Raw genomic sequence first — 16,041 nt, 5'->3', positions numbered from 1 at the left:
ATACTTTTTGATTTGATCACGACCTTTATACTCCATAACTGGTGGAATATAACCATCCTGGATGCATACCCACATCTTCGCATCCTGGTATTTGACGTATTGTATGAACCGATCCTTCCATGCAACGAAATCGGTTCCCTTCAGCAATCTTGGGGCCTTAGTAGCTGACCCTGCTTCAACTTCCATCTTCACTAACTCAGAGATGTTAATCGACGACATCTTTCTCGAAAAGTAAGAAACCCGAATTTTTTTTTTTTTTTTTTTTAAAGCACTGTAGGCAAAGTTACGGATAACTTCGCTTTAGTCTTAACTTCGCAGAAGAACTTCGCTGATGATTAACTTCGCTTAAGGTAAGCGAACTTAGGAGGTAGGCGGAGTTGTAGAGAACTTCGCTGAGTTAGGCAAACTTGAGAAGGTAGGCGAAGTTGTGGATAACTTCGCTTAACCTTATATCTTCGCTGAAACCCTACGAACAGTGACGTCAACTTCGCCTGATGAACACGGACGTTTTTGCATATCTGAAATCTGGATTTTATGAGGTTTTTGACGGTGCAAAGGCTTGAATACTGTGGTAGGAGGTAAGATTGATTCAAAAACACAGAAAACACGCCCCGCGAATAGTCGAAACGGGATGATTTCTACACCCGCGTTAATATACCGAACCACACAATCGAGCAAATGCTCTGATACCAATTGTAGGTTCCCTGGACGGATCACACGAGATATCTCGGTCTACTCAGGTGCGGAATCCCTGCGTAGATCGTTACGAGTATAGAACACGAATCACACGAACACACGAAACGAACACACGTTATATATTATAACTCAAACTTGTGATGTAATATCACTGTTACAGACTCTCGTCCTCACGTTACAATGAACTTGAACAACTGACACGAACTTAAACAACGATTACAAACCAAGCCGTAACCTAGGACTATTTATACACGACAACTTCGCCTGGCATGTTCAGGCGAAGTTGTCCATAACTTCGCTTGACTAACAAGTTCGCCTGTTAAGCGAACTTGTCAGTAACTTCGCTTAAACATACAAAACATAATTAAACATTACAGACTCGATTACAGACACTAGACTATGAACTACTGACATTATGCACCAACACACTTCTTTGAATACTCCATGGCGTCTCTCTTCATTGTTAGCCAGAAATATCTTGTTCTCAGAATTCTAGAAAACAGAGCTCTACCTCCAGTGTGATTACCACAATCACATTCATGAAAGTCTTTGAGCACCTCTTGGATTTCAGGATCCTCGATGCACTTCAAGTATGGACCTGCAAGAGATTTTTTGTATAGCATATCATCTAACAAAATATATTGTGATACCTTGAGTTTGAAAGATTTGGGATTCTCCGTGGCTGGAATCTCTCCATTTTGAATGTACTTCTTGATTGGGAGATCCAGGATCCTTGGCTAGCTGAGGATAATGGATTCCAAAGTACAATCTGTTTGTCTGGCGTTATCTCCCCAACTTCTTATTCTCTTATTGCTGGCGAGAGTATATAGATGATTGGGATATTCGCATCTTCTGGAATTTTCAAGGATGATGCTAAATTTACTAAGGGATCTGCCCCAACATTTTCTTCCCTTAGTACATATATGATACTAAACAACTCGAAGGATTTTGCTAACTTCTTCACAACTTCTAAATATTTGATCATTTTCTCACCTTTCACGGTATAAGAACCAATAAAGTGGTTAGTTATAAGTAAAGAATCCATATAAACTTGAAAATATCTGATCCTCATTTGTTTGGCTATAAGTAAACCTGCGATGAGTTGTTCATATTCTGCCTCATTGTTGTTAGCTTGAAATGCGCATGCAATGGACTGGGGTATTATGTCCCCCTGTGGCAATTTTAGTAGTATGCCCAATCTTGTTCCCCTTACGTTAGATGCTCCATCTGTAAAAAGGATCCAAGGATCCTTGGTTTCTTCTAGTTGCTGGACTTCCAAATTAGCGTCCCTTTGCATGTCACTGCTGAAATCAGCCACAAAGTCTGCTAGTGCCTGCGATTTGATAGCAGTTCTAGGCTCATATTGAATGTCCTATGCACTCAGCTTCACAGCCCACTTGGCCATTCTACCTGACAATTCTGGCTTTCTAAGAACATTCTTAACAGGATAGTTAGTTCTCAAAATAATGGTATGAGTCTAAAATTAATGTCTTAATTTAGTAGAGGCCATAATAAGTGCAAGAATTAATTTTTATAAATGATAATACCTGGCTTCTACATCTAAAAGACTTTTTCTTACATAATAAACGGGATATTGTTCACCTTCATGATCCTTCACCAGAACAGCACTTACAACATTTCCTAAAACATCTAGATATAGATATAAGGATTCTCCATCCACAGGCTTCATTAAAGCCGGAGCTGAGGATAAATAATCCTTCAAGGCTTTGAGTGCAGCCTCATGCTTTTCCGTCCAATCAAACTTCTTATTCTTTCTAAGAATGTCATAGAAATCTTTGCACTTCTCGGAGGAACTTGAGATGAACCTGTTGAGAGGGGCTATTCTTCCCGTGAGCCTTTGGACATCCTTGGCATTTGCAGGTGACTTCAGGTTGATGATGGCTTCAATCTGCTCTGGGCTTGTTTCAATTCCTCTTTTAGTCACCATGTATCCCAGATACTTTCCATCCTTAACACCAAAGTGGCATTTTGACGGATTCAGTTTCATGTTATACTGGTCAAGGATATTGAATGCTTCTTCAAGATCCCTAAGGTGATCCTCAGCTCTCTTTGACTTCACCACCATTTCATCTATGTAGACTTCCATGGTTTTATCTAACTGATCCTTGAACATCATGTTGACCAGTCCTTGGTATGTTGCCCCTACATTTCTTAATGCGAACAGCATAGCAATATAATAGTATATGCCGGTAGGAGTAATGAATATTGTATCCTCTTGATCAGATGGTTCCATATGAATTTGTTGAAATCCAGATGAAGCATCCATAAAAGTGAGCATCTCATGTCCTGCCGTTGCATCCACCATGGAATCTATATGTGGTAACGGGAAAGGATCCTTGGGGCATGCCTTGTTTAAATCGGTAAAATCGACACACACCCTCCACTTTCCATTCCTTTTAGAAACAACAACCACATTAGCTAACCATCGAGGATACTTAACCTTTCTGATCATATCGGCCTTAAGAAGTTTTTCAACTTCTTCTTGTATGATCGCGTTCCTCTCAGGAGCGAATTTTCTCAGGAGCGAATTTCCTTCGCTTCTGATGGATGGGTTTAATAGATAAATCAAGGCCTAATTTATGAGTAATTACCTCCTTAGAAATACCTGTCATGTCTGAATATTTGAAGGCAAATGTGGATTTTCTTCGCTTTAGGAAGGATATCATATCCTCCTCAATTTCTTTAGGGATACCGGATTCTAGGAACACCTTCACATCTAGATCCTCGTGGTCCAAGGATACTTCCTTTATGTCCTATTCGCGAGCTTCCAGCACGTCCCTAGGATGTTGCTGTGGTTGCTATGCTATCGTCTGTTTAGCTGCTGGCTTCATTGATGAGGACTAGTGGTTCTTGGCTTCGACTTGGTCACCATCTTTCCTTACCACTCCCCAAGGAGTTGATAGTTTGATGCATTGATGGTAAGTACAGGCCATTGCCTTCATCCCATGCAGCCAAGGCCTGCCTAAAATAACATTGAAACAAGAAAGGTTATCTATAACACAAAATTTTTGGTAAGAGTTTAACCCTTAGATGTATATTGGGAGTTTGATGCCCAATGTCTTCTTGGTTTCTACACTGAAGCCGACTAATACCTATGTCCTCGGGATGATTTTTGATTCTAGGATGTTCATCTTTTGAAGGACATCATGTTGGATGATGTTGACCGAGCTTCCACCATCGATAAGGATCATGCGTACATAATGGTTAGCAATACACAATGTAATAATCAAACTGTCATGATGAGGATCCTAGATGCTTGATTTATCTTCTTAATCAAAGAAAATCCTTTTGTCTGTTGTCAAGGTGGTGGATATAATTGGTCGTTCCCCGTTATCCAACTTGGTTTCCTTGGCCAACCTCTTAGCTACGGAGAAAGAAGTTCCACATATGTCTGAGCCACCGGAAATGAAGTTGATCACTTGAGCATATGGTGGGGGCGGAGTTTCTTTTTGAGGAGCCTCTTTAGGATCCTAGATCCTGGACTTTTTCTTCCCAACAATTCCTTAAAGTGGCCCTTGCTCAGGAGGTATCCAATTTCCCTCCTTAAACCGATGCAATCATCCGTCATGTGGCCAAAATCCTCATAGAAAGCACACCATTCGGATTTGTCTCTGAAGGTGGTTGACTTTTCATTCTTTCGGGGCCACCTTGCCTTTTCCCCTAGATCTTTCATGGCATAAATCAAGCCATGAGTATCTACAGAGAAGCAATATTCTGAGATGCTGGGTAATCTTCATCATCATCTCCTTCTTCAATAGCTCACACGTTTTGATTGTTGAATTTGGAGTACGGCTTCGAGTTGCTGTTTCTGTATGAGGATCCTTTATTCTTGTCAAAGGATTCTTGTTTTGTTTTTCTCCTAGACGATCCTGGATCCTCTTGTCATCTTCCAACAGTATGAATCTGAGTGCCCTGTTTCTGACTTCATCTAAGGTCTCGCAAGGAGTCATCACAAGATCATCATAAAAGGGGAAGCCCCTCTGAAGTCCCATCTTGAATGCTTCAACAGCAGTAGCCATGTCAAGATTAGGGATTTCCAGAGCTTCCCTGTTAAACCTTGTAACAAAATCCCTAAGGGATTCATCACTAGGCTGGATAACTCGGTATAAATCACTAGTTAACTTCTCAAATTTCCTACTACAGGAAAATTGACTGTTGAATAAGTTTACTAAGTGCGAGAAAGAAGTAATTGAAAAGGGAGGAAGACTTAGCAGCCACTTTAATGCGGAACATGTCAGTGTGGATCCGAATCCCTTGCACAAACAAGCTTCTTTAAGTCTCTCAGGAATAGGATTGATCTCCATCCTTTCCCTATATTGTGCAACGTGTTCCTCAGGATCTATGGTCCCATCAAAAGTCTTCATGTTGGGGGTTTGGAATCGCTTTGGGATTTCAGCATCACAGATAGGTGGAGCAAATCTGGATAACTTGTGGCTTACTTCTGGTATCTCGGGAATTGGACAGACCACCCCCGGTACACTGGATATCATATCCTTCAGCTTTTGTAGTTCCTTAGCCATAGCTTGGTTGATACCTGCATCCTGCATGGAACCACAGTTAGCATCTAAGGATATAGGGTCATAAAAGTTACCTCTTTGCTGGGTGAAGGTTGGTATCCCGGATGGTCCACCGGAAGCGATGGTCTGCATGGGGATTATATCTCCTTCATGGACCTCGGATGACCTCTGATGTTGAACCCCTAAGAATCCTTGATCCTGGAAAAAGGATCTTTGACTGGGGTTAAACGATCCTAATGGTTGAGAGTTGAAGGATCCTGGTTGAAGATACAGTCCTGAGGATCCTGGTTGAAGGATGGATGATCCTTGCGGGAAAGTTGGGGATCCTTGAGCTAGTTGACCCATGGACCCCGGTTGAAGGATAGATGATCCTTGCTGGAAATATGAGGATCCTTGAGTTTGCTGACCCATGGACCCTTTTTGAAGGATAGATGATCCTGGCTGAAACAGTGAGGATCCTTGAGTCTGTTGACCCATGGACCCCTATTGAAGGATAGATGATCCTTGAGTAAACTGAGCCAAGGATCCTGGAGTGGTGAAATCCAGCATCCTAGGCATCAAGGGAGTGTGATCCTCCGCTGGCCTCTAAGTCCTCTTGAGATCTTCTATCTCACGAAGGATCCTCTGGTAGGTCTTGGTTTGCTGCTCCATATATGCTTTGACCTGCGAAAACATATTAGAAACATCATTGTTAGTACTAACCACCGGAGCGGCAGCAGTGGTTTTTGAGCTCTGGAAGACTGGTAGTTGAGTCTTGTTCTCAGCAGCAGTAGCTCGTGGTGCTCCCGTGATTTGCGGAGGCATAGGCGGCAAGGTTCTTGATGAGAGAGGAACCGAAGACGGCTTGGTTGATGAAGCAGGGGTTGATTGAGAGGCCATTGATAGTGTTATGGAAAAGAATGAAAATGATAGGAATAATATGGATTATAGCACCAATTGCCCCACGGTGGGCGCCAAATTGTTTTGGATAAAAATCTGGTAAGGATAATGTATCCAAATCCGTAAAGTGAGGTTTAGTGCAAAATTGATAACGATGAATATATGAACGAATTAAGAAAAACACAGCGATTTGTTGCGAGGAAAAACCCTTTGATCTTGTTCAGATCAAAAGAAAAAAACCCGGGTGATGACAACTTGTCGATCACCAATTTATTAATCACAAAAAAAGGTTACAAGTGTTTGGAGATTGTGATCGATGTTACAAAGTAAGCTAGTGTGTAGAGAGAGTTTTTGATTCTGCTCTAGTGTGTGTGAGAGTAAAAGTGTCTTCCTAATCGATCATATCTCGATGTTTATAAAGAAAATATATTCAACAACTAGTCCGAATTTTCCGCCACTATTCCACAACTCCTCCAACGTTCATTGACCACGTGCTGGGAGCTTCCAGTAGCGAAACTTAAGGTAGACCAAGTCACAAAGTCGTTACTTATGTTGAATAATAACCTACACACGTGAAACAATTTTTAATAATACGAAACCTCTAAGGATCCTTGATCTTCAACATAACTCTGGAGCTCTTCAGGAGGATAACTGATCCAGACATATCTTCAAGGATAATATATCCTCAGCAGGGAAAATATCTATCCTAACAGTCAGAATTGCATAGAGGCGATCACAAAATGCACCAACAGACTCCCCTTTGACCGTTACTCTCAATTCTAACAAACACTAAAGATTATCTGTTACAAAATATGCACTAACACCACTTGCCTTTCTTTGATCCTAACTTATTTTTCAAGTGGTGGATGATGATTTTGTTGCTTAACTCTGTTTGACCATTGGCTTGTGGATGGACTGGTGTAGAAGTGATCATCTTTATACCCCAACTGTCACCAAAGTTAGTAGTTCATTTCCCATTAAATTGGGATCCATTATCACAAATAATTTCAGATGGGATACCAAATCTAGTTATAATATTTCTTTTAAAGAAGGACATAACTTCCCTTTCACGGAATTAAACAAATGCTTCTGCTTCAATCCATTATGATAAGTAATCTGTCATAGCAAGCATAAAGACCTTTCCACCTGGTGCCTTGGGTAGCTTGCCTACAATATTCATTCCCCATTTCATGAAGGGCCATGAAGAAGAAATAGGATACATAGGTTCTGTTGGTTGATGAATAATTTTACCATGAATTTGACAAGCATCACACTTCATTGAATACTCCATAGCATCCTTCTTTATTGTTGGCCAAAAGTAACCGGTCCTCGGTATCCTAGAGAACAGTGCTCTGACCCATGTATGGTTACCACAATCACCTTCGTGAAAGTCTTTAAGCACTTCTTGTATTTCTAGATCATCAATGCATCTCAAGTAGGGACCTGCAAGAGATTTTCTGTATACAGTATCTTGTAAAATGATAAATTGTGATACCTTAATTCTGAAAGCTTTGGGATTTTCCCCTTTAGGTATTTCTCCATCTTGGAGGAATTTCTTGATTGGAAGGATCAAGGATACCACTTATGGACATGATGAGGGATCCTTAGAACCTTTAGGGCAATCCATTTTTATCTCCATTTCTTCATGTTCCCCAATTGTTGGAGAAAGTATATGAATAATGGGTATCTTTAGGTCATCTAGGATCTTCAAGGATGATTCTAAGTTTGCTAAGGCATCTACCCCATCATTCTCCTCTCTTGGTACCTGAATTATACTAAACATTTCGAAGGATTTCGCTAATTCCTTCACAATTTATAAATTTTAATCCTATTTTCACCTTTTACATTATAAGAACTGTTAAAGTGGTTAGTGATTAGTAAAGATTCTATGTAAACCTGAAGATACCTAATCCTCATTTATTTAGCTAAAACTAAACCTGCAATAAGTGCTTCATATTCAGCTTCGTTGTTTGTAGTTTAGAACTCACAGGCTACAGACTGGGTATTATGTCCCCCTGTGGTGATTTTAGTAGTATGCCCAATCATGTTCCTCTTACATTTGATGCACCATATGTGAAAAGGATCCAAGGATCCTTGGTTTCTTCAAGTGTTGGACCTCCAAATCAGCTGTAACACCCCGTAACCGCAGCGGAAACGTAAACGGGATGCAACAGACACATCTGATATCAACAACATTGCTTATAAAGAAAACACCACTACATTAATTTAAACGTATTACATTGTTCCGAGTTTCGTTACCGTCTAGGCGTTATCACATAAGTTTTACCGATAGTACGTTAACATGTTTAATACAAAATATAGACCCTTAAGCTTCCACAAAATAGCACACATCATCAAGCACGTATCACTCATTCCAATTTGGGTGTACCTAGAAAGCATGTAAAGAAAACAGGTCAACTATGAATAGTTGGTGAGTTTCACTAATTTAAATAAACCATGACAAATCATTATAATAATCATAAATTAGCGATGTAATTATGCTGAGCCTACAAGTGAAACCTCTGTTAACCCAGAAACACATCTAATAACCTCTGGGGACACTGTTAACCCAGAAACACATTTAATAACCTCTGGGACACTGTTAACCCAGAAACACATTTAATAACCTCTGGGGACACTGTTAACCCAGAAACACATTTAATAACCTCTGGGACACTGTTAACCCAGAAATACATTTAATAACCTCTGGGGACACTGTTAACCCAGAAATACATTTAATAACCTCTGGGGACACTGTTAACCCAGAACACTGTTTCGGGCCTTACAATATTAGCAACTCAGACAATTACCATCTTAATACATTACCGTGCGATTCCCGTACAATAAACATTATATAAATACATTCATTCCATGCGATCGGCATGTACTTAAACACTTTGATAAAAACATGCTTTCCGCCCCGGGAAAATATTTAAAACAGTTCAGTAAAAAGGGGCTCGTGAAACTCACCTTTTCGTGAGTAAAGATGTAATACTGTGCGCGGCTACCGGTCCGGATCTGTAATACGATCCCTAAGTCGTTACTACACAATTTCTATTAAATTAACTTAAATTCGTGTTAACCGGTACGTCTGGGGACACTGTTAACCCAGTACCGTACACGATCCGGGGACAATGTTAACCCCGAAACACTTCTTAGGACTTAGATTGTGATATCACTTAGAGTTCTTTAGTCAAAACTACCATTAGTTTGTTTTCTCGTTTTGCGTGCCTAGCACGGTTATACGTCTTTATGTTTTCGAAAATGAGTTTGGTCACATACGACCCGAAAATAGTTGTTACTGATATTTTAATTAAAGTGGTGAAATTAGAGCTCGGTTTAGACACCCCGTTTGGCCGCGGGCCCGTTTCCGTCTTTAATATACCGGAAATTGCTAAATCGGGTAAAATTACCCAAATCATCCGAATTATTTTCGGATGATTTATTTTTACTTGATTAACTTAGTTTCATGAAAATAGTTCATTTTTAAGGTTTTTATACACCGGTCAGCTCGCTTAGGCGAACTTTGCCGTTTTACGCGTTTTAAGCTTTAAAAATTTGTTTTTATGTTCTTTTTAGCACAAATAAATATCCGCTTAGTCTCGGATCTTGAAATTTTGAACAAATCACTTTTTGACAGTAAGGAATTTTATAAAAATATTTCCAGAATTAATTTTTATATTTAACATTTATTTATCTATTTTTAAACGTCATTGAAACACCAAATATGTCGAAAATACCAAACGACCTTAGAAAAATCCCAAATTTTTCTGGGATGACCCTCTGCTATCCACATAGTTCCCTGTAATTTTTCCAGAACCAAAATCTCATTTTTCATGCAATTTTCACCAAAACCGAGCTAGAAAACTCTAGAACTCGTTTTACCGAAAAGCCTACTTAGACTCCTCCAATGGACCTGAAATTTTGTGTGTGACTTTTATATGTTATAAGAAACTTATCTGAATTTTTCCAGAATGTTTCATGATGTTTAGCTATTTTTCACCATTTTTAGCCAAAACCGAGCATTAAATTCACCAAATATTCATCCTTTATCCAAAAATTACCAAAATTTCACAGATCTCATATTTTCATGTGTAGATCATCTCTGTGAAATTTCATGACCCAACTCTAAGTCTATCACAATCTGTCCAAATCATATAAATCATACGAAAAACCGAACTACCTTGTGTTTCTAGCTTTAGATCGCCAAGATCTTGCTTTCTAGTCTTTGCTAGCAACTAGATATAACACCTACAAGCACAATAACACCACACCAAGCAAGTTACACCCACAATCAATCCATTTCTTTCATGGTTTCGGTTAAGACATCAAAACAAAGATTTTAACCGTAAAAATTCGTTTTTGACTCTTTTAACTCCTTTCTTGGACCAAGATCCCTTGTATAACTTGTATACATCACTTGATCATGCAAGAATCGGTTTCATCTCGGGTTTTCATCCATTTTCCACTTGAAACCTCATTTTCTCAAAATTATGGAGTTAAAACAATGAATCAACCATTAAAACCATGTTTATACCTTGTGAATCTTGTTAGAAATCAAAGGTTTTTGGTTGAATGTATGTAGGGTTGAGAGGATTTGGAGAGTTGAGATGTTAATAAAAGAAAATGATATGTTAAAGTGTATCAAGTGGACCGATCGGTCCATGTTATGGTGTGGGGTGGGGCCCACATCTCAAATCTTGGCCACACATTCGGATTGCGTAATCCGGATAATGTTGTGGATAATCTGGTCCAGTTTGTTTTTTCGGTTAAACGTTTAATTCCGCTCAAAACGAGGCCAAAACGGTCGTTTTTTGGCTTAAAATAAAATTTATATAAAACCGATTTAAAAACTTTAAAAACTTAAACCATGACATTTATTGACTTAACACATCATATTGTCGGTAATTGTGCATCTTTTTCGGCTTGATCGATCGTCTCTTGCTTGGTTTGATATTAAAGGTTTCGTTTAACGTACCGACGTACCATTAAATCGAAATACTTTTTCTGTGCTATAATTCACTTATCCCGAAGCTTTAATACTTCGCAAACCTTACTAAACATCATATATTTCGTCTATAATGTAATCCCCGATTCGTTCGGGTTTCAATAACCGTTCATCGGTTAATCGTAATTCCAATACGACTAGCTGTATATTCGAGTATAATTCGTACTGTGAATCTTATATACTCGTATAAACACATTATATTTCATATATTCAGTATTAAATAACACATAAATGGTATATTCCGGCTAGGGTATACCTGAATTTGTCGGAATCGTTACATCGCTTCCTTTTGTATGTCACTATTGAAATCAACCACAAAGTCTGCAAGTGCTTGTGATTTGATGGTTGTTCTAGGCTCATACTAAATATCATATGCACTAAGCTTCACGGCCCAGCCAACATACCTAACACTTCTGGTTTTCTAAGCACATTCTTAACAAGATAGTTAGTTCTAACAACAATTGTATAGGTTTCAAAATAATGTCTCAACTTAGTTGAGTCCATAATCAAAGCAACTATTAACTTCTCAAGGTGAGAATACCTGATCTCAGCGTGTAAGAGACTTTTCTTATATAGTATACCGGATGTTGTTGTCCTTCGTGATCTTTGGCTAGCACAGCACTAACCGCATTACCTGTGAAGGCTAAGTACAAGGAAAACGGTTCACCATCCATTGGTTTCAACAGGGTTGGCGCTGAGGATATATAATCCTTAAGAGCTTTCAGTGCATATTCATGCTTCTGTATCCATTCAAACTTCTTATTCTTCCTCAAGATATCATAGAAATCTTTGTACTTCTCTAAAGATATGGAGATGATTATATTCAGGGCAGCACTCCTTCCCGTTAGCCTTTTGGACATATTTAGCATTCACCGGGGATTTTAAATTAATGATGGCTTCAATTTGCTCAGGACTGGCTTCTATTCCATTTTTCGTCACCATAGACCCTAAGAGTTTTCCAGCTTTAACACCGAAATGGTATTTGGATGGGTTTAGTTTCATGTTGTATTGATCAAGGATGTTGAATGCTTCATCGAGATCCTTGAGATGATCTTCTACTTTGTTTGACTTGACTACCATGTCGTCTATGTAGACTTCCATTGTCTTCCTAACTAATCCTTGAACATCATATTGACCAGTCTTTGATATGTTGCCCCTGCATTTCTTAGTCCCATATAACAATATATGCCAGTAGGAGTCATGAATGTTGTATCCACTTGATCAGATGGTTTCATCTGAATTTGTTGAAATCCAGAGGAAACATTCATAAAAGTAAGAATCTCATGTCCTGTTGTACCATCCACCACGGAGTCAAAGTGTGGTAAGAGGAAAGGATCCTTGGGGCATTCCTTGTTTAAATCAGTAAAATCAACACATACCCTCCACTTTCCAGTTTTTTAGAAACAACTACCACATTGGCTAACCAATTTGGATACTTAACCTCCCTAATTGTACCTCCCTTAAGAAGTTTGTGGACTTCTTCTTGGATAATGATATTTTTTTCAGGCACAATTTCCTGCTTTTCTGGTGGACAGGCCTGAAAAATGTATATATCCTAACTTATGCATAATAATGTCTTTAGAGATACTTGTCATTTCAGAATGTTTGAAAGGAAAAGTGGACTTTCTTTGTTTAAGGAATGATACCAGATCCCCTTCAATGTTGCCGAGGATCTCAAATCCTATATGCACCTTGGCGTCTGAATCCTCATGTTCCGAGGATACTTCTTTAAGATCCTTCTCCCTTGCTTCGAGCACCTCTCTGGAATGATTCTTTGACTACTATGCGATCGTCTGCTTTGTAGCTGGCTTCATCGACGAAGTGTAGTAGTTCCTAGCCTCCGCTTAATCACTATCAATCTATATTACTCCTCATGGGGTTGGAAGTTTGATACATTGATGATAGGTTGAGGCTACTGCTTTCATTTCATGAATCCAAGGCCTTCCGAGGATAACATTATAGCTGGATCGGTTATCAATAACACAAAAATTTTGGAAAGAGTTAACTCCCTCATTATAGATAGGAAGCTTGATGTCCCCCAATGTATTCTTGGTTTTGCCACTAAAGCCAATGAGGACAGATGATCTTGGTGTAATTTCAGTTTCATGGATGTTCATCTTCTTGAGGACATTAGCCTGAATGATATTCCCCATCTAAAAGGATTCTACGAACATAATGGTTAGAAATAAATAAAGTAATAATCAAACTGTCATGGTGAAGATCCTGGAGGTGCATGCGATCCTCTTCATCGAAAGTTATGATCCTTTGGTTGGTTAAAGTTGTTGTTATGATGGGCCTTTCTCCATTCTCCAATTTGATCTCTTTAGCATCTCGTTTTGCTGAGGAGAATAAGGTTCCACAGATGTCGGAAATTCCGAAGATAAAATTGATAATTTGCGCGTCCGCCGGTGGTGGAGAAGCCTTCTCTGAGATTTGTCCAGGTTCCTGGATCTTTGACTTCTTTCTACCCATTATATCGTTGAAGTTCCCCTTGCTGAGGAGATATCCAATCTCTCTTCTTAGACCGACACAATCGTCCGTCATGTAGCCAAAGTCTTCGTGATATGCACACCGTTTATTTTTATCCTTGTAGGATGTTGACTTTTCTTTTTTCCAAGGCCACCTTGCTTTTTCTCCAAGATCTCTCATGGCACATATTAGCCCAGGAGTATCAACGGAAAATCAATACTCTGATATTCTTGGAGATTACTCTTCATCCTTGTCTTGTTCTACCGCATGGATATTTTGGTTGTTGAAATTTGAGTAGGGCTTGGAATTGTTGTTCCGGTACGAGGATCCTTGTTTCTTATCGAGTTGCTCCTATTTTGTTGAAGCACCCAATCTTTCTTAGATCCTTTTGTCGTCTTCTAGTCTAATGAATTATAGTGCCCTATTCCTGACTTCAAGGTCCTGCATGGGGTTATAACAAGATCATCATAAAGGGGGAGTCCTATTGCAATCCCATCTTGAATGCCTCAACAGCCATAGCCATGTAAAGATTTGGGATTTCCAAGGATTCCCTTCCAAACTTGGGGACAAAGTCCTTTAAGGATTCATAACTAAGTTGAACAACACGGTATAAATCACTAGAAAATTTTTCAAACTTTCTACTACAAGAAAACTGATTATTGAATAAATTAACTACTTGAGAAAATGAAGTAATAGAGTAAGTGTTAGGGCATGAATTTTATGCTGAGGATCCTTAATCCTTAACTATCTTATAGATAGATTATCCTTGAGATATGTATCAGGTTATGAAGGATCAACGATCCTCGGTATTATTTGTTTACTAATGATTGCATTTAGTATGGTGATGTGTTAGACAGGTATAACAACTTTAAGATCCAGTCTACTGTATATTCCACTACAAGACACCTGCAACACGTGGTTGAGACTGAAGACTAAGCCAGTGGAAGAAGTAGCAGAATGATAGGACCTATTACTGAGTACTAAGGACGAGATATGTTATTATTGAAGACGTGCTTGGATCAATGATCCTCCTAGAGAGTTCTTTAGCTGAAGTCTGGATCCGGGATCCTTAGTCATCATAACTATTAATGGATGAATTTCGTATGAAGACCGACGTTTAAATAACAACGGCTCCTAGACCTAGTCCACCACTTAATTCGTTAATAAACGACTATTAGCACGTGGTCAAAGAGCATAATGATAAAGAGTGGAAGACTAGCAGTTTATAGGATATAGTTGTTAGTTAGTTACTGGTTGTTTTTCTTTATATATCGAGTTGTGATCAACATTAGACACACGTTCACACATACCCTAGCTGCTAAGTTATCTGTAATCACACACACATAGCATTCATTGTATTTGTTGATCAACAACTCCAACCTCTGTACCACCTTTTTTGATTAATAAAGTGGTGATAGACGATTTGTCTTCACCCGGGGTTTTTGTGCCGGCGATCCGAACCAGATCAAGGGCTTTTCCTCGTAACAAATCCTTTTGTTTGCGTTTGTAATTGATACATACTTGTTTTTATCACCTTATCACTAATCCTCACTAAACGAATTTGGATACATTATCCTTAGCATATTTCTATCCAAAACAATTTGGCGCCCACCGTGGGGCAATTGGTGCTATAATCCTTATTATTCCTATCATTTTCAAACCTTCTCATACCCATATCACCATCAATGGCCTCTCAATCAACCTCTGCTTCGTCAACTATGCCATCTTCGGTTTCTCTCTCATCGAGAACTTTGCCGCCGATGCCTCCGCCAATCACGGGAGCACCAAGGGCTGCTGCTGCTGCTGGAAGCAAGACGCAATTACCAGTCTTCCAGAGCTCAAAATCTGCTGCTGCGCCAGTGATTAATACTAACAATGATGTTTCATCTATGTTTTCGCATGTAAAAGCATATATGGAGCAGCAGAACAAGACCAACCAGAGGATCCTTCGTGAGATAGAAGATCTCAAGAAGACTAAGAGGCCAGCGGAGGATCACACTCCCCTGATACCCAGGATGATGGATTTCACCAGTCCAGGATCCATGGCTCAGTTCACTCAAGGATCATCTATCCTTCAAAAAGGGTCCATGGGTCAGCAAACTCAAGGATCCTCATAATTCCAGCAAGGATCATCTATCCTTCAACAAGGGTCCATGGGTCAGCAAACTCAAGGATCCTTACACTTCCGACAAGGATCACCCATCCTTCAACCAGGATCCTCTGGATTATATCTTCAAGGATCCTATAATTTCCAACCTCAAGGATCCTTCTATCAGAATCAAGGATCCTAAGGAGTCCAACATCAACAATCCTCCGAAGTCCATGAAGGAGATTTCATTCCCATGCAGACTATCGCGTCAGGTGGTCCAACTCCTATCGCTGACTCTTCTTATCCCAGATACTCATCCGAGATGCCAACCTTCGCCCAACAAAGAGGTCATTTGTATGATC

The 16,041-nt window shown here is 39.4% G+C and overlaps 1 protein-coding gene across 1 annotated transcript; it reads right to left on the bottom strand.

Annotated features, from left to right (window-relative positions):
* Nucleotides 1–13,251: 13,251 nt before the first annotated feature.
* On the bottom strand, nt 13,252–13,770 carry LOC143588821 (uncharacterized). The gene has a single exon (XM_077069733.1). The coding sequence runs from the start codon at nt 13,768–13,770 to the stop codon at nt 13,252–13,254; it is 519 nt and encodes a 172-aa protein (XP_076925848.1).
* Nucleotides 13,771–16,041: the final 2,271 nt, after the last annotated feature.

The sequence above is a fragment of the Bidens hawaiensis genome, unplaced genomic scaffold (genome assembly GCF_021521415.1).
Source record: "Bidens hawaiensis isolate Kalapana, Puna unplaced genomic scaffold, B.hawaiensis_p1.1 tig00036797_1, whole genome shotgun sequence".
In the NCBI taxonomy this organism is placed as follows: Eukaryota; Viridiplantae; Streptophyta; class Magnoliopsida; order Asterales; family Asteraceae; genus Bidens; species Bidens hawaiensis.
Note: the sequence above shows the minus strand (reverse complement) of the source record. Positions and strands in the feature narration are given on the sequence as shown.

Excerpts from the sequence above, each read along its gene's own strand:
- LOC143588821 (XM_077069733.1), bottom strand. The coding sequence starts at position 13,770 with ATGAGAGATCTTGGAGAAAAAGCAAGGTGGCCTTGGAAAAAAGAAAAG.